Below are 24805 nucleotides of genomic sequence, written 5' to 3'. Positions count from 1 at the left end.
CGAGCATTGATACTGTATGTTCCATTCCTTGCAATGCTACAATAAGTCTATAATAAAAAGTAGAGTTTTTCCATGTTGACAAACTGTCATACATACTTAAGAACATCATTTTTACACATTCTACAGCAACTCACCTGGGTATTCTTAGGAATTGGAAACATCAGAAAATAAAAAGTAATAGGACAAACATTAACTAAATAATTTGGTAAATATTCTAAGCATTTGCAATCACCATATATAATGCTATTAGGAAGGGAAAACACTTATGAGTTTTATTCTCCATCTGTGGTAGAGGGTGATGGCTTTAGTGTAACTTTGAGGTAATCTCTGCATAACAAAAAGGCCTTAAAATGGTTTCTTAAACTTTCTCGATAGAAGAGCTGGTGGAATAACACAGCAGCACACTTAAGCTGTAATAAACAAGGAATTCACCCATCTTAACCAATTGTGCTGATAAGGATATAGTAGTACATGGAAAGTCTGAACACACTAATCGTATACCACATACAGTACATTTTCAAAGTACATAGACATTCAGATATATGGGTGTGCTATAGCTAACATCACTACAAAGTCAATGGTCCCAATAACACTTTTAGCACGGAAACAACTGTTCCTCAAGGAAATATAAAAAGTGAATATAAATAATGCTAATGTCACCAAACACATTCAAATAGAATACCACAGTTCTATAAATCACAATAGATATGTCAGTCACATTAACAACAAGCACTTTACAAAAATGACAAGTACAGGATAGAGTTGAAGAGGTTCGGAATTATGAGACAAGACAGAAGATTCAATCGTTTCAAAAGAATGATTTCAAAAAGCTCAGTGAATCCTTGTTAGGAAGCTGCACTGTAAATATTAAACTTCAGATTCATAAAGTATTAGAAAATTGTAACTTCCCTTGAAACAATCCCCAACAACCCCTCCTTTGGCCCAGTCTATAGAGAAAAGTAGACAAATAGGAATATTCCCAAAGAGCAGACGAGAAACAGGCCACAGTTGAGCAGCAGTTTGGTTCTGGGTGGCTCGTACAGCATCTCCATAACGGCTCTCTCGTCCTCCACTGTCCTTTTGGGATGGGCATCATATGCCGCTTCCTTAAACCCACAGAACCACTCCAACAGCTGCATGCACCTCCCACCCTCCTCATCCCCACAACCTTCCTCTGCATGCACTAGCCCTGGGTGCCCGTTATCAAACTGGGTGGTGGGCGTTGCTAGTGTCATTTCCGGGGTTGTCTCGCCGCTGGGAGTCGCGGGGTCAAAGTCAGAAGGCGGAGCTAGCAGCTTGACGTCCTCCCCATCTAGACACCTAGCATTGCAGATGTCTGGGGGCAGATCCTTATAGAGGCCTCCATTCAACTGCAAAGGGCTCTTATCCGTCAGCTTGTACATCTCCTCACRGTCTTTGRGGRGAAGCTTTCCMATGTTACGCAGGCCCCATAATGTGGTGGTGCGRATCTGCTCCTYATCYGGAGGAGGGKTGCAGAGACTGACGACCACAGCCACCAGTCCAGACACCCAGAACAGCCCAGCAGCCACATACATGTAGTGGACATGTGTGATGAAGAAAGGCCTGTCGTCTGGCTGGTCACAGGGAGGCTCKCGRTAAATAAAYGCCARRATCAGCCGGGTGGTACCCAGCRCRAAYCCGGTCATACCGCCCCAGAATGCACCYCTTTCRTTGCARCGCTTCCAGAACACACCCAGCAGGAAGAGGGCGGCRATGGGCGGGGTYAGGTATCCRGCTACTTCCTGTATGTASARRTACATCTGGCCRCCCTGCATCTCGATGATGACAGGGACCCAGGCGATGCTGATAACCACCATGAACACCACGAACAGCCGGCCCACCAACAACAGCTCTTTATGGGACGCGCCACGCCTAGCACTCTGGTAGATGTCCAGGGTGAAGATGGTGCTAGCACTGTTAAAGATGGAGTCCAGATCACTCATGAGAGCCGCAATCATCACAGCCATCATCAGCCCTCGCAGTCCCACAGGCATCACTGCCATGACCAGCCGAGGGTAGGCGATATTGGAGCACCCCGCCTTAGAGCCACACACAGCCAGGCAGTGCTCTGGCCCAATGCAGGCTATCTCGTCTGCAAACAAGATCCGGGATATCATCCCGGGGATAACGATAATAAACATGGGCAGGACCTTCAGGAAGCCAGCCATCAGCGTGGAGCCCTTGGCGTGGGCGAGGTTCTTAGCAGCCAGCACCCTCTGGACGATGACCTGGTCAGCACACCAGTACCAGATGGAAGCTGGGGTTTGACCTAAGAGGAAGCCAGGCCAGGGGATGTCCTCATCCAGCGGGCCCCGGAGGATCCTCAGGGAGTCTGGCTTGGGCTCGATGCGGCAGGAGGGTGAGTGGGTGAAGTTCCCACTGGCCAGGATAGCCGTTACATTTGGGACTGCTAGCATGTACTTGGTCCGAACCCCTTCAAGACCACCGACCTTGATCAGGCTGATGATGGTCAGGCTGAGAGCTCCACCAATCATCAGCACTGCCTGGAGGGTGTCTGTGTACATGACCGCAACCAGGCCGCCGGTGACCGTAAGCAGTGCGGTCATACTAATGAGCAGAATGATGGACAGGTAGAGATTCCAGCCCAGTGACTCCTGGATGAAAAGCGCCCCGGCATACAAGTCCACAGAGATCTTGGTGAAGATGTAGAGCAGCACAGAAAGGGAAGCAAAGTACACCTTTAGCCTATTGCCCCCATAACGTTTGGACAGGTACTCCGGCATGGTGTACACACCAGAGTGGATATACACAGGTATGAAGACCCAGCCCAGCAGCTGCAGCAGGAGAAGAGCGTTAAACTCCCATGCTCCCACAGCAAAGCCGCTGGCTGCTCCCGACCCAGCCAGGCCTATGAAGTGTTCACTGCCGATGTTGCTGACAAACAGGGACGCTCCGATCACCCACCACGTCATGGAGCGTCCCGCAAGGAAGTATCCGCTCACCGTGCTCCGGTTGGCCTTCCACATGGCGAAGAACCCGATGCTCAGCACCAGGATGAAGTACAGCACCACCACAGCAATGTCTGCTGCCTCCATGACAGCCGTACCCATCTTCATTGTGAGTGCTAAACGGAACCACTGGTTCAAAACGGCTGAAAAACTCCCTTGAACCCTGCAAAAGTCAAAGCCAAGTTTTAGCGTAACAGAAGGGCAATAAAAATTCTCTATCCTTTGGTTTGCTGTCTGGATGGAAGCTGTAGTATCCACCGTCAGGTCAAATTCACTAGGGGTGTCTGCATTTGGGGGTGTAATCCACCTGCACTGAGAACACTAGTTTTAAGGGAGGATGCAGCAGGCCTCTGGTCTAGTATAGCCTAGAGTTTACATTCCTGCAAGACAGCAAAGACAAAGACAAACACCTGATTAGAGCCTGTGTCAGATGGGAACCAAGAAAGGTGACACATTCTAAAATTGATTAAATTGTCCCCCCCTCTCAATCTACACACAATACCCCATAATGACATAGCAAAAACAGGTTTAGACATTTTTGCAAATGTATTAAAATAAACTTAATCACATTTACATAAGTATTAAGATACTTTACTCAGTACTTTGTTGTATCATCTTTGGCAGTGATTACAGCCTCAAGTCTTGGGTATGACACTAAGCTTGGCACACCTGTATTTGGGGAGCTTCTCCCATTCTTCTCTGGAGATCCTCAAGCTCCGTTAGGTTGGATGGGGAGCGTCGATGCACAGCTATTTACACATTGATTTGGACCTTCTATAGACAGTTGTGCCTTTCCAAACCATGTCCAATCAATTGAATTTACCACAGGTGTACTCCAATCAAGTTGTATAAACATCTCAAGGATGATCAATGGAAACAGGATGCACCTGGGCTCAATTTTGAGTCTCATAGCAAAGGGTCTGAATACTTATGTAAATGTGATATTTCAGTTGTTAATTTTTAATACATTTGCAAACATTGAAAAAAAAAAATGTTTTACTGTCATTATGGGGTATTGTTTGTCGATTGATGAGGAAATATAACAATTTAGTTACATTTTAGAATAAGGCTGTAACGTAACAAAATGTGGAAAAAGTCAAGGGGTCTGAATACTTTCCGAATGGGACACACGCAACATTTCTGAGAAACAGGTCATCAAAACAGAGCTTGATCAGATGACTTTAGTCACACTCAAACTGGGCATGGTAACAGATTTAAAAACCATATTTACAGTAACTTTCTCTAGCCCTCACTCCAATCTCTTAAATAGTGGCTAAACCTAAAAGAGAAAGAGCCATGTCCATCTCAGAGCTTCAAACCAAAAAGTCTAGCAGCTCAGTCCATGTGAAGAGATCAAAAATGCCTACATAGCCTAGTGTTTAAATAAGGAGTAATTATATTTTTTAAATATATATAGAAAATACAAATAAAATCACTCATTCATGTATTACACAATCATTTTCAATCATGACAGACGCATTATGATTACATCATCAGCCCCCAACCACGTCATTATCCCAGAGGCAAGCATTGCTAATTATTTAATAGACATTACGATATTTTAGATTAATATTTCTGGTCACCTTCAGCATCATCGTCTACAGCTAGTGCTGACCGATTAACCAATTTTTGGTTTTGTTGCCACAATATTGTTTGTTGTTTTTAAACAGCTAATTGACCAACGTCGATTCAAATACATTTTATTTATTTTTTGAGCCGAACGTGCCGTTCCTCTAGAAAGAAATCAAATAATAAACGAGAAATGTAGTTTTCATTAAGCAAATATTCTACCTAGTTCAGCGCAGAAACGTGGTAATTAACTCCAATGACCATAATCCATTGCGCTAGTTTTCGTCCCAGCTCAGAGAGAAAGAGGTTCCACTCTTGTCAATATCTTTCCAAAATAAGCACAATGCATTTCTATGGCCTTATTTTGGACCCAACTTGTCTTCCCGCCTTTGGGACGGCTCCCATTGTCAAGGCATAGACATGAGCATCTTGTCATTATATACAAATCTACGCTAAATACACAGACCGCATGAGAGAGGAATATGCACAACTACGAGGGACAAAGACAGCTCGTGAAAGTTGGCCTTATCTACTTTGAAGAAATGGTATCAACATGATACTTGTAAGAGATATGAGGATCAGTGCAATATAGTCAAAGTATTATCACGACATGTGGCACGCTACACAACAGCGGCGGAATATTCTAGAAAAAGACTACGCGCATCTTCCGCATTGCCAAGGAGGGTATATCTAATTGAGGTAGGCCATATATGTAGTCTCGTCGTAGTTTGAGTAAAAGAAGTGTGGTTGAATTCGTCAAATAGAATAGGACCCTGACCTAGTAGCCTATATTCAATGCACAATAGTAAATTAAGCGGTCGACCTGCTTTATAAACTTTCTCCATCACCATCTTTTGTCCCTTCTGCTTTTCTAGCGTCAGTTACATTATCTAGGCTACAAATTAAAACGGGCGGCCATCACAAAAATACACACTCACCATTGCAATTACAATACTCCGCTATATTGTAGCTAATGTAGGCTACATCAAACCACAAGTTCAGGATGCGACTGTCTGAGCCTGCTTTTCTGGCAACAGTATGTATGTGTCTCTTCCTGCGTCAGTTCTTCCGATGTAGCGATAGTTCGTGTCCTCTGTTTCAGAGCAATTAGTTTTAACACACAAGGTAGCTAGCTGCACTTTATAAGCATCGACTCTGCTTCTTCCCCATTGCCACGCCCTTCATGTGTAATACCAGAGAGGAAGCGGAAGAGAGAGGCCCAACTCGGCGGAGAATCATTAGGTTTTGTATGTAGCTCAATGAGAATGTCGAATTTGGTCAACAACAAAAAAAATGGCTTATTTGCTACGTGAGGTTTATTTGATTGAATAGAAGTTTCGTAATGCTTAAGTTGTTACTGATGTACTGCTTTGGACACGTGACATCCCGGCTACTTTGAGAAAAACACATTTGAGTTGCCTCGAGATGTATATGCATATTCATGACATGAGGCTAGTAGCATAGCATCTCTCTCCATACAGCCGGTTGACGTCAACAACCCTCGTCGAATATTTTTTTATTACAATAATGAGATTTATACAGCAACCCAAAGAACGTATTGGCGGGCGCTAGAAAGCGGATGACTCCCATTGTTAGGGCGAGGAGACATGTAGTATCTTGTTAGTTTATCCATAATCTTTGGTAAAACACATGTGACGTTTCAAATGCAACACGCCCATTGGTTATTCTTCTAATTCTAGTAGCCTGGAATTGAAATACCGTATTGTTTTGAGGCGCAATTGAATTTTTCGGATAACAACCGACTCAGAATACATGCTACTGTAAGTGAACCTGTTAGGCTACTTATGTCGAAATTGCCTTAAACCCCACTTTGCCTAATTAACCGACTAGTTTACATATCCTGGTTGATAATGAGCTTTAACAGTGGAATGGTAATAACTGAACAATCTAGAAACTGGCACTTTTGGATATATTAACTTGTAAAACCCTTGTACTCTTCCTTCAAAATGTTCAACTTTCCAGAAATGTATATCTGCATATAGCCTAATCTGACCTATTAACAGGGTACATACAACTCATGCATCTATCTAAAATGTAATGTCATAGCATATGGGGGAGATAAACGGGATGCATTTGATAAGTTATTAAAGTTATTTGCTGTCTCAATAACACAATACAGTGACAGCTGGGTCTCCCATTCAGTGCGTCCATCATTTACGTCAATTAACAGTGTAAGGGTATTCAATCGTTGGGCACAGGCGTAGGAACCACACAGGTAACCTTACGCCTTTTGATTAGTTACTAGCTCCTGCCATTCTCTCTGATAAATAAATAGACTGTCTGGATGTAGGACGTGACAAATTTAAGACTATTAAAATTATACCTTAGTCAAGATATGTTGACCTGTATGCAATGATAAACCCTTCAGTTCAGCGCACACATAAGTGGCATGTTTTATCATGGTGAAAGGTGCGTAAGATGTCTGGAGAAGCCACTTTGGCTGTGTCACTGCGCATCTGTGAGAATGAAATACATAATGCTTAAACAATGTGGATCCATCTACACTCGGCCCCTAAACTACATACTGACGCAGTCTGACAGTATCTTCATACAGGTTATGTTGGGACAACTAGGCCTGTGTCAATACATACATGAGGTGATATCAGCAAGAATGCACTTATAAGCTTTATATAAAACAGAGCTCCTATTTTAATTACATAGGCCTAATTTTTAACACTTTCTGAGAACCTGATAAGTAGCCAACTATATGGCCTTGATGAGAAAATAGTATTGTCCCACACATTTACATTTTAGTCATTTAGCAAATGCTTTTATCCAGACCGACTTAATACATTTTTGTACTGGTCCCCCGTAGGGATCAAACCCACAACCCTGATGTTCCAAACGCCATGCACTACCAACTGAGCCACATAGCTTAAACAAATTCAATTGGTTGCTTTTCTGCCAAAGTGTATCTGACAAGGACAGTGAATTTCCACTTACTATTTTTTTAGGTCTAGGAAGTAAATTCTTCTTCTTCTCTGTATTTTTTATGGCGGTTGGCAACCAACTTTAAGGTGCCATTACCGCCACCAACTGGACTGGAGTGTGGACCAGAGACAGGGAAGGTCTAAATCCTACCCAATATTCTCATCTCCCTAAGGAAACGAAATGCATAATTAAATACTACTTCCCCTGAAGATTTCCCCAGCAGTTCACTTAATGTTGGCTCTTCAACCCCATTACTCCTTAAATCTAATAACAATCACTTCATTTCCCTCCCATATTGCTGGTACTGAAATAGAACATGTTCCGCTGTCTCCATCTCCTCCTGACAATGATCACACCTCCCAGTCTGCAGTTGTTCTACCAATTTCAAAGGTAGGACACACTATTGAGCCTTGTGTGTCCCAGTCTCTGATTACACACTCCTCCCTTCTCTCTCGACCTGAGGACCTCCCTGCCCCCACCTTTTCCTGTATCTTATACAGGTGTCTTCCCTTTCTCTTCCTTTTCCACAACTCTTGACATTTCTTTTTAACTACTGTTTTTATCAACCCCTTGGCTTCTTCTTTACTGATTGACAATTCCATCTCAACATTAGGATGTTTAAGAGCCTGCTTGGCGATAACATCCACCTCCTCATTCCCCTCTACTCCCACATGAGCTGGTGCCCACAGGAACATCACAAATACCACAATCTGTCTCACCCTATACAAGCACTGCAAAACCTCATACAACACATCCTGTCTGCTCTGAGACACAAATTAATTTAATCTTATCAGTGCTGCACAGGAGTCAGAGTAGATGACTACCCTGTCTGGCCTCACCTCCTCCACCAACTCTGCAACCAAGAGTATGGACAGCAACTCCATTGTGTAAACAGATAAATGATCCTTTGTTCATTTTGTCACTGCCACCTTAGACTCAGGAACACTAAAAGCTGCACCTGTCCTCCCAGTTTTAGGGTCTATAGATCCATCTGTGAATATATTCAAGAAAGCATAGTATTGTGTTTTTAAATGTTCACTTACAACAGAATCTACTCCTTCCTTAACAACTTACCCTCTCAAGCAACAACCAAGCAGTGGAGGCTGCTGAGGGCATGACGGTTCACAATAATCGCTGGAATGTAACAAATCGAATGGCAAACACTTGGAAACCATGTGTTTGATGTATTTGATACCATCACACTTACTCCGCTCCAGCCATTACCACAAGCCAATTAAGGTGCCACCAACCTCCTGTGCAACCAGTGGGATAGCAGGAAGACACACAGAGGGGCTAAACTCCTTCCCAATCAACCCCATCTCTCTCGCCGTGCCATTGCCTAAAAACCCAAAACTTGTACTCAAATTTTGTTCACTTTCCCATTACTCTAGGAGTACCTTTTTTTGTAGGATATGCAACCTTATGTCCTTTTAGATTTACCCATATGTCATGGTTAGTTGCTGTCTATCTTAACTTTAATGGCATCTCTCCCAACTGTACCTGCATTGCTGCCACCGAGGAGGTCCTGAGTGCTCCACAACATATTCTTAGGGCTTGTCTGAGCTGCTTATCCATATGCCACACTTTTAGGAAGTACATGTCCACTATATCGACATACGAACTACGTTTCCCATAATGCTTCTCGCTTCAGAATATACGTGTTTCTTTTGCGACCAGCTTTCATGCGCAGAAGTTGACCTACAGTCTGAAGAAAATGGCAGCATTAGGACTGGGGCTGCAGGTATGACTTTCGGATGAACGTGAATGTTATGCGATTCATGGCTGGGTTTTTAATTTGAGAATGTATGTATATTATTAATTGGCACAAAATGGATCAATGTGCATTGTTTTGATGTCGTGCAGAAATAGTTATCAACGCACAACACGCGAGGCCTTCTGTGAACTTGACAAGCCCGCTCCGCTACCGTTAACTAGCTAATGTTAATGACATTCCGCTAGCTTGTTGAATATAGCTAGCTACCTAGTTATGCTTATTTGTCATTTTGCAACGGAGCAATGACATTACTGTTTACTGTTGTCCATAAGACAGGCGCATGACATTGTAGAAAATGTGGTCAAGATTTTTTGCTAGTTCAAAACGATTTTGATAGTTAGCAGGCTATCTTCATTAGCAAACTAACAGCTACTGCACTCCAGACGTCACTGTTATGTATTAATCATTTCCTTTATCATCTCTATCCTTTTTCAGGTGCGTCAATTCAGCACGTCGGTTCTCCGACAAGCTTTGATCAGGGTAAGAATTATGAAGTTCAACTTCAAATTACCCTTGTCATCTGATCAGTGCAATATTCTGTTCTATGACTGATCATGTCCTTTGGTAATATGATTATCACGCACGCTACAGCTTGAGCAATGTCAGTGGTCATTTGCTCTGTGGTTCAAGTACGTGGTTGGTTATTGCTTATGTTTGTGTCCGTTTTCTATTTTAGCCCCCCATCGACGTGTATGGGGTCGGAGGCCGCTATGCCACAGCCCTGTTCTCTGCTGCCAGCAAGCAGAAGAAACTGGAACAAGTCGAGAAGGAGATGAGGACGTTGTCGGTGAGTTATCCACTGCACCTCTCTCTCCTGTCTTAGTACTCTCTGTCCACTTGTGTGTAATGTGTATATACACTCTCTATTAACTAGGGAAACATACATTAGTTTGTTAGGCACTGACTGTGGCCACTATCATTTTTGACCAGCTCTCTTTCTCTCTGTCTTTTCATTCTCTCAACCAGGTTCTGATCAAGGACCCCAAGCTGTCCAGTATTGTGATGAACCCTCATGTCAAGCGCAGCCTCAAGCTGAAGTTCTTTGGTGCTGCCATGACTAAGGCGAATCTCTCCCCAATAACAGTTAACCTCATCAGTGAGTCGCCCAGCCTAACTAAGTCATACTCCACAGTGCACTCTTGTTCTGGAAACTGCTGTTGTGTAACAAAAAGAAATGGGGCTGGTTTGGGGAGGATGACATTGTTTTTCTGCCGTCAAGAGCCTCATCTACAAAACTGCTTAATTTCCTTGTCTTCTGACTCTCTTGACCATCTGAACTGGAAAAAGCGATATGGATGTCACTCCATACCTTTTTTTGTCTCCACTAGTTACCACAGACGCAGTCAAAATTGTGTAAATTCATGAAAACAAAAATGTGCTTTTTGGTCTACATTTAAGTTTGGAGTTAGGCATGAGCTTAGCAATGTGGTTACATTTTAGGTTTAAAATCAAATTTTAAGAGAAATTGTAGTAATGACTTTGGCTGTGGTAAGTAGTGACAACCTACCTTTTTGGTTGGCTAGTTGATACCGGAATATAAAGTAAATGTCAGCTAAGAGTACTGTTTACTGCTCACTAATGATCTTAATTAACTAGTGATACAAAGGAGAGATTAGGAGAAATAGTTGAGTATTTTCGCTTTTGTTATGAGAACATCGTCACCCTTACTAATGTTACTGAATGCAAATGCAGTTTGTGCAAATGTTATTTGTGGCTACTGGCTAAGCCACTGTTTCATTGTTCCCCTCTCCTCCTCAGCTGTGTTGGCAGATAATGGTCGCCTGACCCTGACCGCAGATGTCGTTGGCGCCTTTGCGAAAATGATGAGCGCTCACCGTGGCGAGGTCATCTGCACTGTCACCACCGCACATGTACGGTGACCCACCACCATACACACATGCACACTGTGGTTGTACAGTTGAAGTCAGAAGTTTACATACACCTTAGCCAAATACATTTAAACTCAGTTTTTCACAATTCCTGAAATTGAATCCTAGTAAAAAAAAATCCCTGTTTTAGGTCAGTTAGGATCACCACTTTTTTTAAGAATGTGAATTGTCAGAATAATAGTAGAGAGAATGATTTATTTAATGTTTTATTTCTTTCATCACATTCCCAGTGGGTCAGAAGTTTACATGCACTCAATTAGTATTTGGTAGCATTGCCTTTAAATTGTTTAACTTGGGTCAAACGTTTCGGGTAGCCTTCCACAAGCTTCCCACAATAAGTTGGGTGAATTGTGGCCCATTCCTCCTGACAGAGCTGGTGTAACTGAGTCAGGTTTGTAGGCCTCCTTGTTTGCACACGCTTTTTCAGTTCTGCCCACAAATATTCTATAGGATTGAGGTCAGGGCTTTGTGATGGCCACTCCAATACCTTGACTTTGTTGTCCTTAAGCCATTTCCCCACAACTTTAGAAGCATGCTTGGGGTCATTGTCCGTTTGGAAGACCCATTTGCGACCAAGCTTTAACTTCCTGACTGATGTCTTGAGATGTTGCTTCAATATCCACATAATTTGACTTTCTCATGATGCCATCTATTTTGTTTAGTGCACCAGTCCCTCCTGCAGCAAAGCACCCCCACAACATGATGCTGCCACCCCCGTGCTTCACGGTTGGGATGGTGTTCTTTGACTTGCAAGCCTCCTCCTTCTTCCTCCAAACATAATGATGGTCATTATGGTCAAACAGTTCTATTTTTGTTTCATCAGACCAGAGGACATTTCTCAAAGTATGATATTTTTCCCCATGTGCAGTTGCAAACTAGTCTGGCTTTTTTATGGTGGTTTTGGAGCAGTGGCTTCTTCCTTGCGGAGCAGCCTCTCAGGTTATGTCGATATAGGACTCGTTTTACTGTGGATATAGATACTTTTGTGCCTGTTTCCTCCAGCATCTTCACAAGGTCCTTTGCTGTTGTTCTGGGATTGAGTTGCACTTTTCGCACCAAAGTACGTTCATCTATCGGAGACAGAACACGCCTCCTTCCTGAGCGATGTGATGGCTGCGTGGTCCCATGGTGTTTATACTTGCGTACTATTGTTTGTACAGATGAATGTGGTACCTTCAGGCGTTTGGAAATTGCTACCAAGGATGAACCAGACTTGTGGAGGTCAACAATTTTTTTCCTGCGGTCTTGGCGGATTTCTTTTGATTTTCCCATGATGTCAAGCAAAGAGGCACTGATTTTGAAGGTAGGCCTTTTAATACACCTACATGTACTCCTCCAATTGACTCAGGCTAATTGTATGTAGTGTATGTAAACTTCCGACTTCAACTGTATATAGTTGTCAAACCAAGTTCCATATTAGTTATTATAGTGTTTGATTTGATCTTTGTGTGTATGACACAGCCACTGGATGAAGCTAACCTGGCAGAGCTGAAGGTGGCTCTGAACGGCTTCCTGGCAAAGGGAGAGACTCTCATACTAGAGACCAAGGTGAGACCATACTCAATTCGTGTCCTCGGTGGCACAATAAGGATTTATCTGCCGTCAACTCCTGGTAGGGCAGGGCGGTAAACTGTTAAAAATATATATATACTGGTATGCATTCAGTTTTTTTTCTTTCTCCCACCAGAGATATGTTTAAATCAAATTGATTAGTTGTGACTAAAAGGCTGTGCGTGATGACGTAGTGCACATAAATAACTTGCAGTTAAATTCTCATGTAGTGAATAGAAAATAGAAGTTAAATGGGTTTCCATCGCATTTTAAACTACTGATGGTTTTGCCATACACGCATTTTTAGTTATATAGCGAAAGTGCCCGATTTGGTCTTGGCACATGCTCTCCAGCCACAACCAAGCAAGGCTAAGGCTGTACAATGGCTTGGTTATTTCACCAGTAGGGGAGTGTGAACTACAAGCCAATCATGATGCGGAAACCTATGTGCTAAAGTTCCAAATGGTGAAAACCTTGCAAAAGCCTCTCCTTTCAGCAGAAACATGTGAAAAGCTTAAGTTAATACAGCTCAACCACCAACATGTTGTTCATCATGTCAGCACTAAAGAAAAACGAAATGTCCCATCATACTTGAACACCTCAGAGGCAATACTGAAACAGTTTGAGGACATTTTTGAAGGGTTGGAATATCTGTGAGGTGAGCTCCACCTAATGGTGGATGAGTCTGTCAGACCAGTTCAACAACTTCCCCGCCAAATCCCCACTCCACTGAAGGAAACGATAATAAAGGCTGTTGATTCAATGGAGGAACAGGGTGTCAATACGAAGGTCACCAAACCTACTAAGTGGATAAGCAACATGATTGTGGTGGAAAAGCCAGGCAAAATAAGTCTGCCTTGATCCAAGTGCCCTGAACAAAGCCTTATGTAGGGTACATGACCAAATACATACTATTGAAGAGGTACTCCCTAGCCTGGAAAAAACAAATATTTTTGTGAATGGATGCAAAAAAATGAGTACTGGCAGGTATGCTGTTTGGATGAAGGGAAATGTTACCTCACCACATTTTGGACCCCCAATGGTAGATACCGATGGACAAGGTTGGTTACCTTTTTGGAGTGAAACCAGCTGCAGACTAATATCAGCAAAGGCAACAGGATGCACTTCAGGGACTGCCAGGAATAAGCGTTATGACTGATGACATCCTGGTATACGACTGTGGTGCTACATTGGAAGAAGCCGTGCAGGACTATGACCACAACCTGACTCACCTCTTACAAAGAGCAAGGGAAATGGATCTAAAGGAGAGGATATGCCCAAATTGAGGAGTGCCTAGCCATTGTGTTCGCCTGTGACCGTTTTGATCAATACCTTTTATGGTAGGTGCAGGTATCGCCTACATGATGAGATTATTTCTTTTTTTCCCCTCTTTTTTTGGGGTGAAGCCTTTCACTGTTGGTGAACACCTGTTTACGAATCATTTGACAAATAACATTTGATTTCATATTATGGACAAGAGCAAGATTATTTTATTTGTAAACTGCAGCCAAGCGTCGATCATGTCGCCAGAATAAGACTCACGATATTTATTGGAAAGGAGCATCAAGCTCATCACCATGCACTGTCACCACCCTGTGAAGTTCATTTATTTCAGCTGTAGCCTAACAAACTGCATCCTTTCCTGAGTCAGTCGGAGGACCACACAACACCATAGCGTGACGTGACTCCAAGTTTATTTTGATATGATGATTATATCAACATTTGTGCATGAAAGCAATTCTACCATTAATTGCATTTTACAGACACATAAAAGATCCCACCTTGTCTAGTGTGTTTTGTTGACATTTGGAAAGTTGACCAACATTTACTATTTCCGTCGTGACATTTTCTAATTGTGCCTTCAGAAAGTATTCATAGCCCTCAACATTTTGTTTTTACAAAGTGGGATTCAAATGAATGTCATTTTTGATCAACGATCAACACAAAATACTTGTCAGTGGAAGAAAAATTCGAACATTTTCAAAAGATTTAAGGAAAATAAAACTACACTGAACTAAAATATAAACGCAACAATTTCAGTGATTTTACCAAGTTACAGTTCATATAAGGAAATCAATCAATTGAAATAAATTCATTAGACCCTAATCTATGGATTTCACTTGACTGGGAATGCAAATATAAAAATTGAAGAAGAAAAAGTGAAATGTCTGAGTAAGCTGGTCATGGAAGAACTGGCACATTTTCAGCTTCCAGGAATTGTGTACAGATCCTTGCGACATGGGGTTGTGCATTATCATGCTGAAGCATAACGTGATGTCGGTGGAAGAATGGCACATCAATGGGCCTCAGGATCTTGTCATTCATTTGTGCATTCAAATTGCCATTGACTATAATGCAATTGTGTTCGTTGTCCGTGGCTTATGCTTGCCCATACCATAACCCCACAGTGGGGCACTCTGTTCACAACGTTGATATCAGCAAAACACTCGCCCACACGACACTATACACGCTATCTGCCCGGTACAGTTGTAAACGGGATTCATCCGTGAAGAGGCCACTTCTTGGTGGCTGTCGAAGGTGAGCATTTGCCCACTGGTTACGACACCGCAATGCAGTCAGGTGAGGACAACGAGCACTCCGAGTGCTTCCCTTAGACGGTTTCTGACAGTTTGTACAGAAATTCTTCAGTTGTACAAACCCATAGTTTCATCAGCTGTCTGGGTGGCTGGTCTGATGATCCCGCAGGTGAAGAAGCTGGATGTGGAGGTCCTGGGCTGGCGTGGCTGTGATAGGGTTCTAAACAGATTTGTACACAACATTTGAGAGAAGCTTTTTGTGCATCTGAAAAAATTTGATCTTTAAATTTAGCTCATGATACATGGGACCAACGCTTTACATGTTGCGTTTTATTTTTGTTCAGTGTAATAACAAATTAGTGCAGAAAATTTAAGAAATTCATAAATGCTGGAAGTGAATGCAGAAATGTAATAAATAACTACAAATGGGAACCGTTGGTCGAGTACCAGAGTTGGGGGCTACAAAAGAGGATTTTTGATTCCTGTGCAATGTTCTACAAATGGGACTACTTCGCTCTCAGTTTTGTCCTGTTATTTTTGGTTGAACAGTATGAAGCAATCAGAATGGAGAAAGCCCATTTTTAAAACCACTTCGAATTCATGTTTTGCCATCCTAGGGTCTTGCACTACCCATAAAGCATAGCCTAGAACTCTTATTATTCAGAAACATTAAATACCGGCAAATTAGAAAAATACTTTGATATATTATGTCGATATTGCCCAGCCCTACCTAACACCTGGTGTATGCAAAGGCTTAGGACTGTCAGGCTAGCACTAATCTGGAACATGCTGATATGCCTATGGTTTGAATGGTGCTTTAACTTGTATTACTTTTCTCTTTCCTCCAGTCTGACACATCCATCCTGGGTGGTATGATTGTCAGCATAGGAGATAAGTATGTGGACATGTCCACCAAGACAAAGATCCACAAACTGACCAAGATCATCAGAGATAGTTAAGTCCATTGCCCCGTCCAGAGAAGCATGGCAATGTTTCTCTGCTTCCTGCCACCTATACAGCGCTTTGTCCGCTAAAATCCTGTCTAGTTGTTATCGTAATAAAATATTCTGTAACATACACTTTGTATTTGTAATGTTTTTTATTTTTTATTTCACCTTTTATTTAACCAGGTAGGCCAGTTGAGAACAAGTTCTCATTTACAACTGCGACTTGGCCAAGATAGAGCAAAGCAGTGCGACACAAACAACACAGAGTTACACATGGGATAAACAAACGTACAGTCAATAACACAATAGAAATATCTGTATACAGTGTGTGCAAATGAAGGAGGTAAGGCAATAAATTGGCCATAGTGGCAAAGTAATTACAATTTAGCAATTAACACTGGAGTGATAATGTGCAGATGAAGATGTGCAAGTAGAAATACTGGTGTGCAAAAGAGCAGAAAAAAACAACAAGTATGGGGATGACGTAGGTAGTTGGATGGGCTATTTACAGATGGGCTGTGTACAGCTGCAGCGATCGGTGAGCTGCTCTTGACAGCCGGTGCTTGAAGTTAGTGAGGGAGATATGTCTTCAACTTCAGTGATTTTTGCATTTGTTCCAGTCATTGGTAGCAGAGAACTGGAAGGAAAGGCGGCCAAAGGAGGTGTTGGCTTTGGGGATGACTAGTGAAATATAACTGCTGGAGCGCATGCTAAGGGTGGGTGTTGCTATGGTGACCAGTGAGCTGAGATAAGACAGAGTTTTACCTAGCAAAGACTTATTTCTGTTTCCATGCAGACTGGTTGTTGCTGGTGGAGGGAATATAAAATGCCTGTATCAGCTTGGATCATTTATGATGCACTTGATGTACCAGACTAGTGCCATAATCTCAATTATAAACTGGGTGGTTCGAGCCCTGAATTCTGATTTGGCTGAAAGCCATGGTATATCCGACTGTATACCATGGGTATGACCAAATATTTATTTTTACTGCTTACGGTGCTAATCCGTCTATAATAGCAATAAGGCTCCTCGGGGTGGGTCCGTGTAGCAAAGCCACACCGTGTTGCGTTTTACATAAGAACAGCCCTTAGTCGTGGTATATTTCCCATATACCGCACCACCTCAGGTCCTATTGCTTAATTATAAACTGGGTAGTTTGACTCCTGGATGCTGATATGATGCAAATGTATTTGTTTACGTTTTTTAATTATGATGGTAACCAGTTTATAATAGCAAGGCACCCTGGGGGGTTTGTGGTAAATGGCCAATATACAGTACCACAGCTAAGGGTGGTATCCAGGCACTCCGTGTTGAGAGAACAGCCCTTAGCTTTGGTATAACCCTTCGGCCTTATTGCTTAAATGTATTCTCTCTTTTGACTTCAACAGATATTAATATCAGAATGTAGCAATTAGTGTTTCCTCTCATTCATGGGAATATGCTCTGCCACTTCTTGGTATATCCGTTCATACTATGCTCTCTGCATAGTCGGGGGTGTGCTCCATACTACTTTAACAATTTTACATCCACACTGGTGATGCAGTGATTTCGGAAAGTATTCAGACCCCTTTATCCACATTTTGTTACGTTACAGCATTATTCTAAAATTGATTTAAATTGTTTTTTCCCCTTTCAATCTACACACCCCATAATGACAAAGCAAAAACTGTTTTTTAGAAATTCTTGCAAATGTATTAAAAATAAACAAATATCACATTTACATAAGTGTTCTGACCCTTTATGCAGTACTTTGAAGTACCTTTGGCAGCGATTACAGCCCCGAGTCTTGAGTATGACACACCTGTTTGGGGAGTTTCTTCCATTTGTCTGCAGATCCTCTCAAGTTCCGCCAAGTTGTTCGATCAGGTTCAAGTCCGGGCCAATCAAGGACTTTCAGAGACTTGTCCCGATGCCACTTCTGCGTTGTTTTGGCTGTGGCTTAGGGTCATTGTCCTGTTGGAAGGTGAACCTTCGCCCCAGTCTGAGATCCTGAGCGATCTGGAGCAGGTTTTCATCAAGGGTCTCTTTGTACTTTGCTCTGTTCATCTTTCCCTCAATCCTGACTAGTCTCCCAGTCCCTGCCGCTGAAAAACATCCCAACTGCATGATGCTCCCACCATGCTTCACCGTAGGGATGGTGCCAGTTTCCTCCAGACGAGACGCTTGACATTCAGGCCTAAGAGTTCAATCTTGGTTTCTCCAAGCAGGCTGTCATGTGCTTCCGTCTGGCCACTCTACCATAAAGGCCTGATTGGTGGAGTGCAGTAGAGATGGTTGTCCTTCTGTTTTCGCTTTGTCATTATGGGGTATTGTGTGTGGGTTGGGGGGGAATAAGACTGTAATGTAACAGAATGCCAAAAAAGTTAAGGTTTCTGAATACTTTCCGGATGCACTGTACATCTGAATGAAAAATATTCTTTATTCACTGGTGACCACAAGGTCATGTGACTGTGTAGACTTTAGGGGTCACCATACTCCTACAATATAGCCTACTGCTTAAATTCCTCTGGTAATTCCGTTTTAATGTATGTTTATATTATGTGGATGTGTTAGATGATTCATTTTTTACTGCATAGCAGCATACCCCAACAAGTCCTGTCGAGTTTCAGGGCGTGCCGGCTAATGTTATAGGCCATCACTAAAACAACTGATTAAACTACCATGAACCTTGATTAAAGTTTCAACGTTTATTCACAATGTGCACAGGATACAACCGGTGTAAAACAATAGTTAAATTCCTACCTTGAGAGCTCTTTTCCAACAATGCAGTGATGATAATAGAAAAGGTCATAAATATTTATTCTATTAAAACTACAAGAACTATTATGTGAGTTAGAAACACCAGAATGCAAGTATATACAGGTCAGTGCCAGTACCTTATTCAATATGCAGGGTAACTGGTGTGGTTGAGGTGGGTTTATACATAAAAGGTTAATGGTAGCAGGATATACTTGTAAAACAGCTGAAAAGTGACTGGTGTTAGGATTATATACAGTAAATACTTATGGTAATATACTAGTGGTAATATATACTGAACATGTAAACAGGAGTAATAGTGACCAGTTGGAATAAACAAATACGAATGGCAATCAATGGACAGCAGTGTAATGGAGTAATACATGTAATCAACAGTAATTTTAGCAGCAGCATAGGTTGTGTCTGAGTAGGTTGAGACCAATGGATGGGCATAGAGTCAGTGTGGATACTCTGAGAGGGATATTTATTTTCAGAGTTAGTAGTTAGCCATTAACAGTTTTATGGCCAGGGGATAGGCGCTGTTTAGGAGTCTGTCTGAGCCTTGATGCACCAGTACGGCCTGCCGGACGGTAGCATGTAGAACAGTCCATGTATTGGGTGGCTGGAGTTGAATAAGGTATGTAGCGCTGGGTCAGAGCAACAGCTGACAAACTAGCTCTCTGGATTTGTGGAGCGGCAGGTAGCCTAGTGGTTAGAGCGTTGAGCAAGTAACCGAAAGGTTCTACCCCTAAACAAGGCAGTTAACCCACTGTTCATAGGCTGTCATTGTAAATAAGAATTTGTTCTTAACTGACTCGCCTCGTTAAATTTTACATAAAAAAAAAAAAATCGCTGCTATAAAGTGTTTCATACCTATTAATTGTTATTGAGGACATAAACGTTTAACTCGGGAAATGTGTTTACCGGTAGCTCAGAATCTATGGCCCTCAAATTCAAATCTGGACCTTGAAGCCAGTTCCAGTTTTTTTTCTTTCTAATCAGGGAAGGGTTTAGAACTGGGACACCAAGGTGTGTGCAATTAATTATCAGTTATAACAGAAGTCTGAACCTCATAGGGAAAGATCTGAATACCCCTGCTCTGTAGCTTTCAGAATCTATAGCTTTTGATTTCTCTCTCTCTTTTTGAGGTGATGTCTGGCCCACAGGTGGCTCTGGTCACTGGTTCCACGTGGGGCCTGGGGTTAGCCATAGTGCAGGCACTGTGCCAGCGCTTTAAATGGGATGTGTATCTGAGCGCCTGGGACGTCCAGAGGGGGGCCGTGGTTGTGGAGGATCTGCAGAGGGAGGAACTCAAGCCCAGACTCCTCCAACTGGACATTACAGACCCGGCCAACATCCTGGCGGCATGGCAGCATTTCATGAAGGAGTACGGGGGTCTGGATGTGCTAATCAACAACGCACACAACGCACGCATCGCCCCAAGACGTAACTGCACATTATTAATGACTTAACATTCACTCACACAGTCTGACACACTGGCTGCTTTCACACAGGCAGCCCAATTTTTTTTTTTTTTCCCACATCAGATTTTTGTCAGAGCTAATTTGATTGTTCTTTTTTTACTAATTGTATTTTGACCAGAGTTGGGTTGCCTGTCTAAATGCAGCCATTGTGCCATTGACATTTAAAGTAAGCGAATAGCTCCCTCTATGTCCAGAAGGTGACCCTGCATCCTTCGGCAGCCAAGTAGAACACATTCTCTAAACCAAATTCTTCGCCACCAGTGACATGTGCAATGAGCCTCTTCCTCTCCATGTGTGTTCTCCGGACCTCCAGAAATGACATCGCAGAGGAGGAGCTAGTGGCTCTGATGAAGTGCTTTGTTGCCACGTCAGCAAGGGCTGGCCAAATTCTGGCTATGGGTTGTCCAAAATAGGCCTGATGGCACCCCAGACACCCCAGAGAGGATCCAGCTAAACCCCTGCTGCCCGGGCTGGGTGAAGTCTGACATTACCTATACCAACGGGACTAGGACGCCCGCGGAGGGGTTGGGACTAGGACGCCCGCGGAGGGGTTGGACACACCTGTACACCTTATTACAGGTGCAGTGAAATATGTTGTTTTACTGGGACAGCCATAGTAGTACGGCGCAAATTATATATTTTTCACCTTGTTGGCTCAAGTATTCAAACCAGTGACCTTACTTATGGGCCAACGCTCTAACCATTAGGTTCCTTGCCACCCTACATTAAACAACCATGTTAATGTGTCTCATTTGTTTACAGGGCCAGAAGCTAGGTTGTGCACTGAATAGCTAGTATTATAAGATAGTCTTATCTTTGATTAAACAAGTCACTTCATTGTCTCAAAAAGGACTGTTAAATGTAATACATGATTATTAAATAACAAATAAACAGATACAGTATGTTTGCAGTTATTTTTGTTAATGCTCTTTACCCCAGCTTTGACCAAATATCTGACAGTGAAGTGAGAGGTTTGTAAACGTCGCATATCCTGGAATGTACCAACACCGGGGGTGCCAGTGAGAAAAGATACATCATTTCTGATTTGAACGCCGAACTCAAGAAACAGGTTTACCTAACACGGCTGAATCGCTTATTCATTAATTGTGAATACTTTTAACTGACATTGTGAGGGGATTTTAGCTTGTGAAGATAAATACTGCACCTGAACTGTCAAGGAGCTCCACACCCCACCCCTCCGAAGATCAGGAAGTGCGCTCTCCATGCTCCAATCGCTCTCTGAATCAGCTGAGTTTGGGCTTTCCACACTGTTGCGTTTAGCATGATCTGCAGGAGAGAAATTGGAAACGCGCACCCCCCCCTAACGGTTGGTTGACGGTTTCTCAAAGCTTCAGTTACAGAACGGACGCTACACCCAGAACCGTTAACATTCGTCGGTTTCCCCGGATTTAGTGAAATTTGTTGGACGCACGCGAATGGTCAGCTCAAACCCGAGCTTGTTTTGCAGTTGGTGAGTCATTGATGCACCCATATGATGCACCTCGTGTTTTTTGTTTACCGCAACATTAGGTGCCGGTTTGGTGAGAATAAAAATTGACGGGGTGTAGCCAATAATATAGGTCTATAAATCACTGGATATAGCACATTGAAATCACCATGTTTCCATTTTAATTGGCTTGTGTTTTCTCCCCAGTTCACGTTTTCCTGTTGTGAATCAATATTATCTAAATATAGTGCTACCCTAATTCCTTTGACTCGGTGGACAACGGGGACATGATGCAGTGCCGCGTTCACGTTATTTTAATTATTTATGCAACATCAACAACCATTCAATCTCAGTTATTGTAACATTGTTGCACTGAGTCTGGAGCTTTATAAACAACATTGGAAAGATGAAGAAGCAGCAGAATTTTGGTTGGGCCTGGGAGGGCATAGGCCCACCCACTGGGGAGCCAGACCCAGCCAATCAGAATTATTTTTTCCCCACAAGGGCTTTATTACAGGTATAAATACTCGTCAGTATCATCAGCTGTCCGGGTGGCCATCCTGACCATCCTGCAGGTGAAGAAGCAGGATGTGGAGGTCCTGGGCTGGCATTGTTACACGTGATCTGCGGTTGTGAGGCCTGTTGGATGCACTGCAAATTTCTCTAAAATGACGTTGGAGGCAGCTTATGGTAGAGAAATGAACATTCACTTATCTGGCAACAGCTCTCATGGACATTCCTGCAGTCAGCATGCCACTTGCACACTCCCTTTTAACTTAAGACCTATGGAATTGTGTTGTATGACATTTTAGAGTGGCCTTTTATTTGTAACCAGTATAAGGTGCAACTGTGTAATGATCATGCTGTTTAATCAGCTTCTTGATATGCCACACCGGTCAGGTGGATTATCTTGGCAAAGGAGAAATGCTCACTAATAGGAATGTAAAGAAATTTGTGCAAAAAATATGCTTTTTGTGTGTATGGAACATTTCTGGGATCTTTTATTCAGCTCATGAAACATGGGACCAACACTTTACACGTTGCATTTATATTTTTGTTCAGTATACATTGCCAACAACATCTAATTGGATGAAATCGTTTCTCCTTCTCATTCTCTTTCTCACACACAGACAGATGGAAATCCCTGATTTGCTCTTTGATGTGGCCATCTTACATAATGCAGTCAGGTCTATAGAGTCACATTCAGAGCCATAGCGCTGCCATGACTCAGTCTTTAACAGCAGTGTCTGTCCCATCCTAGAAGTTCTAGCCTGTTCTATTCATTTTATAGGCCTTGTCTCACAAGGCATACGGTAGTCATATGCTATATGGTAGTCAGTTTCCTGGTGTCACAATCAGGTGACTGATATCTCTTTGCATTTCCTATTGGGTTTGTGTCCCTAAATCAGCTGGTAGTGAGTCCACCCTCTAAACACACAGTCTCCTTTCCCCTTCAGGAGCAAACGTTGCAGGCCTACCACGAGCACTCCCAGCTCCCTATCAGCATGTTCATGAGATGGAGAATGAGTGTCTGATAGGCCGCTCCAGGTATTAGTGTGTGTTGAAGTGCAACTTTGGGCTACACAGCAATGTGTTTGAGTATTTACACGATGTAGGCCTAAATATCTACATTTCCTTGTTTGAATTCAAACATTAGTTTATGACTAGATAAATATTCCAGGAAGCTAATAAAATCAGTTTTGTGAAAGATATTTGTATCCACAGGGTAATGTGTTTGCAGAGGGTTTTAGTAGGTCACTTGACAGGCTTGAGGTTGTGCTATGCAGGGCAGCCTGTATTTCTGCACCTGACGTGTTCACATGGCATAAAAATCTGGTAGCCTGGCAGGTAGGAGTGTTGGGCCAGTGGATCAAATCCCAGAGCTGACAAGGTAAAAATCTGTAGTTATGCCCCTGAGCAAGGCAGTTAACCCACTGTTCCCCAGGCGCCAATGTTGATTAAGGCAGCCCCACGCACCTCTCATTCAGAGGGGTTAGGTTAAATGCGGAAGACACATTTCAATTGAATGCATTCAATTGTATGACTGACTAGGTATCCCCTTTTCTTCTTTACTTCTCTGTCAGGAGAGAACATACCACATTAGCAGAAGTTGGGAGAGTGAGGCAGAAAGGAAAGAAAAAAAATGAACCTGACTGAAGATGTGTGGATGCGTCAGCAGCTGTAATGAGACTGGCCTTTTCACTAAGTTTGGGGATAGTACTGACCCAGCCTCTTAAAGGAGAGGTTCTGATCCAGAATCTGTATTAAAGTGGAGCTCAACCAATCAACCAGTCGACTAATTGGGGTCGGCTCTAGTCCAATGGCCACAGCTGTGATAGAGAATGGTCAATTCACATCTTATCTGTTCTGTTATCTGACCAGAGCTAGACAGACTATAGTCAGTCAGTTCACGTACAGGCTAAAGTCATACTGTGTGTGTGTGTGTGTAGGTGTATGTACCAAAGTAGTAAGTCAGTTAATCTTTGTAATGCGTTGAGTTTGGGAGTGATTTGCAGGATTTAGTGGGTGAGGGTGTGTTATTCAAGGTCGGTCAGGAGATGAGGACATGATGTGTAAGTTGCTGTCAACGTCACTTCTGCCTACTCATAAGCCAGGATTCCCCTCTCAGTGATAAAATCCTCCTCCTTATAGCTCTCGTCCTCTTTCTCGCTCTCTCTCTCTCTCTCACTCTCTTACTCCAATACAAATTAAATCTAATTTTATTTGTCACATGCTTTGTAAACAACAGGTGTGTACTAACAGTGAGATGCTTACTTACGAGCCCTTCCCAACAATGCAGAGAGACAGAAAATAGAGGAATAATAATAGAAAAGTAAAACCCATAATAAAAGTAATAATCGATAGACAATGAGTAATGATGATCTTGGCTATATACTAGGGGTACCAGTACCGAGTCGATGTGCAGGG

The 24805-nt window shown here is 42.7% G+C and overlaps 4 protein-coding genes across 5 annotated transcripts in view; 2 read left to right on the top strand and 2 right to left on the bottom strand.

Moving 5' to 3' along the window:
• LOC111959806 (potassium voltage-gated channel subfamily E member 2) overlaps positions 1-24805 on the bottom strand; it is a 367483-nt gene that overhangs the window by 16095 nt on the left and 326583 nt on the right. The window lies entirely within an intron of this gene.
• Positions 251-5754, bottom strand: LOC111959362 (sodium/myo-inositol cotransporter). 2 transcript variants are annotated; one of them, XM_023980867.2, is made up of 2 exons: positions 5498-5754; positions 251-3370 (listed from the first exon to the last, which is right to left on the bottom strand). In XM_023980867.2, the coding sequence occupies exon 2, from the start codon at positions 3096-3098 to the stop codon at positions 948-950; it is 2151 nt and encodes a 716-aa protein (XP_023836635.1). In that variant the 5' UTR covers positions 3099-3370; positions 5498-5754; the 3' UTR covers positions 251-947. The 2 variants fall into 2 exon arrangements, with proteins under 2 accessions (XP_023836635.1, XP_023836636.1); XM_023980868.2 differs by having other exon boundaries at positions 251-3153.
• Positions 9162-16339, top strand: LOC111959685 (ATP synthase subunit O, mitochondrial). Its single transcript, XM_023981444.2, has 7 exons — positions 9162-9252; positions 9721-9765; positions 9962-10072; positions 10252-10381; positions 11044-11156; positions 12636-12722; positions 16111-16339. Exons 1-7 carry the CDS (start codon positions 9226-9228, stop codon positions 16219-16221), a joined length of 624 nt encoding a protein of 207 aa, XP_023837212.1. The 5' UTR covers positions 9162-9225; the 3' UTR covers positions 16222-16339.
• The window catches only part of LOC111959256 (protein DOP1B), a 52173-nt gene continuing 46523 nt past the window's right edge, over positions 19156-24805 (top strand). Inside the window, exon 1 of the mRNA XM_070437627.1 lies at positions 19156-21009. The gene's annotated coding sequence lies outside the window, so the exon portion shown is untranslated. The remainder of the gene's footprint in view (positions 21010-24805) is intronic.

Source organism: Salvelinus sp. IW2-2015, linkage group LG36 (genome assembly GCF_002910315.2).
Source record: "Salvelinus sp. IW2-2015 linkage group LG36, ASM291031v2, whole genome shotgun sequence".
NCBI classification, from domain to species: domain Eukaryota; kingdom Metazoa; phylum Chordata; class Actinopteri; order Salmoniformes; family Salmonidae; genus Salvelinus; species Salvelinus sp. IW2-2015.
Note: the sequence above shows the minus strand (reverse complement) of the source record. Positions and strands in the feature narration are given on the sequence as shown.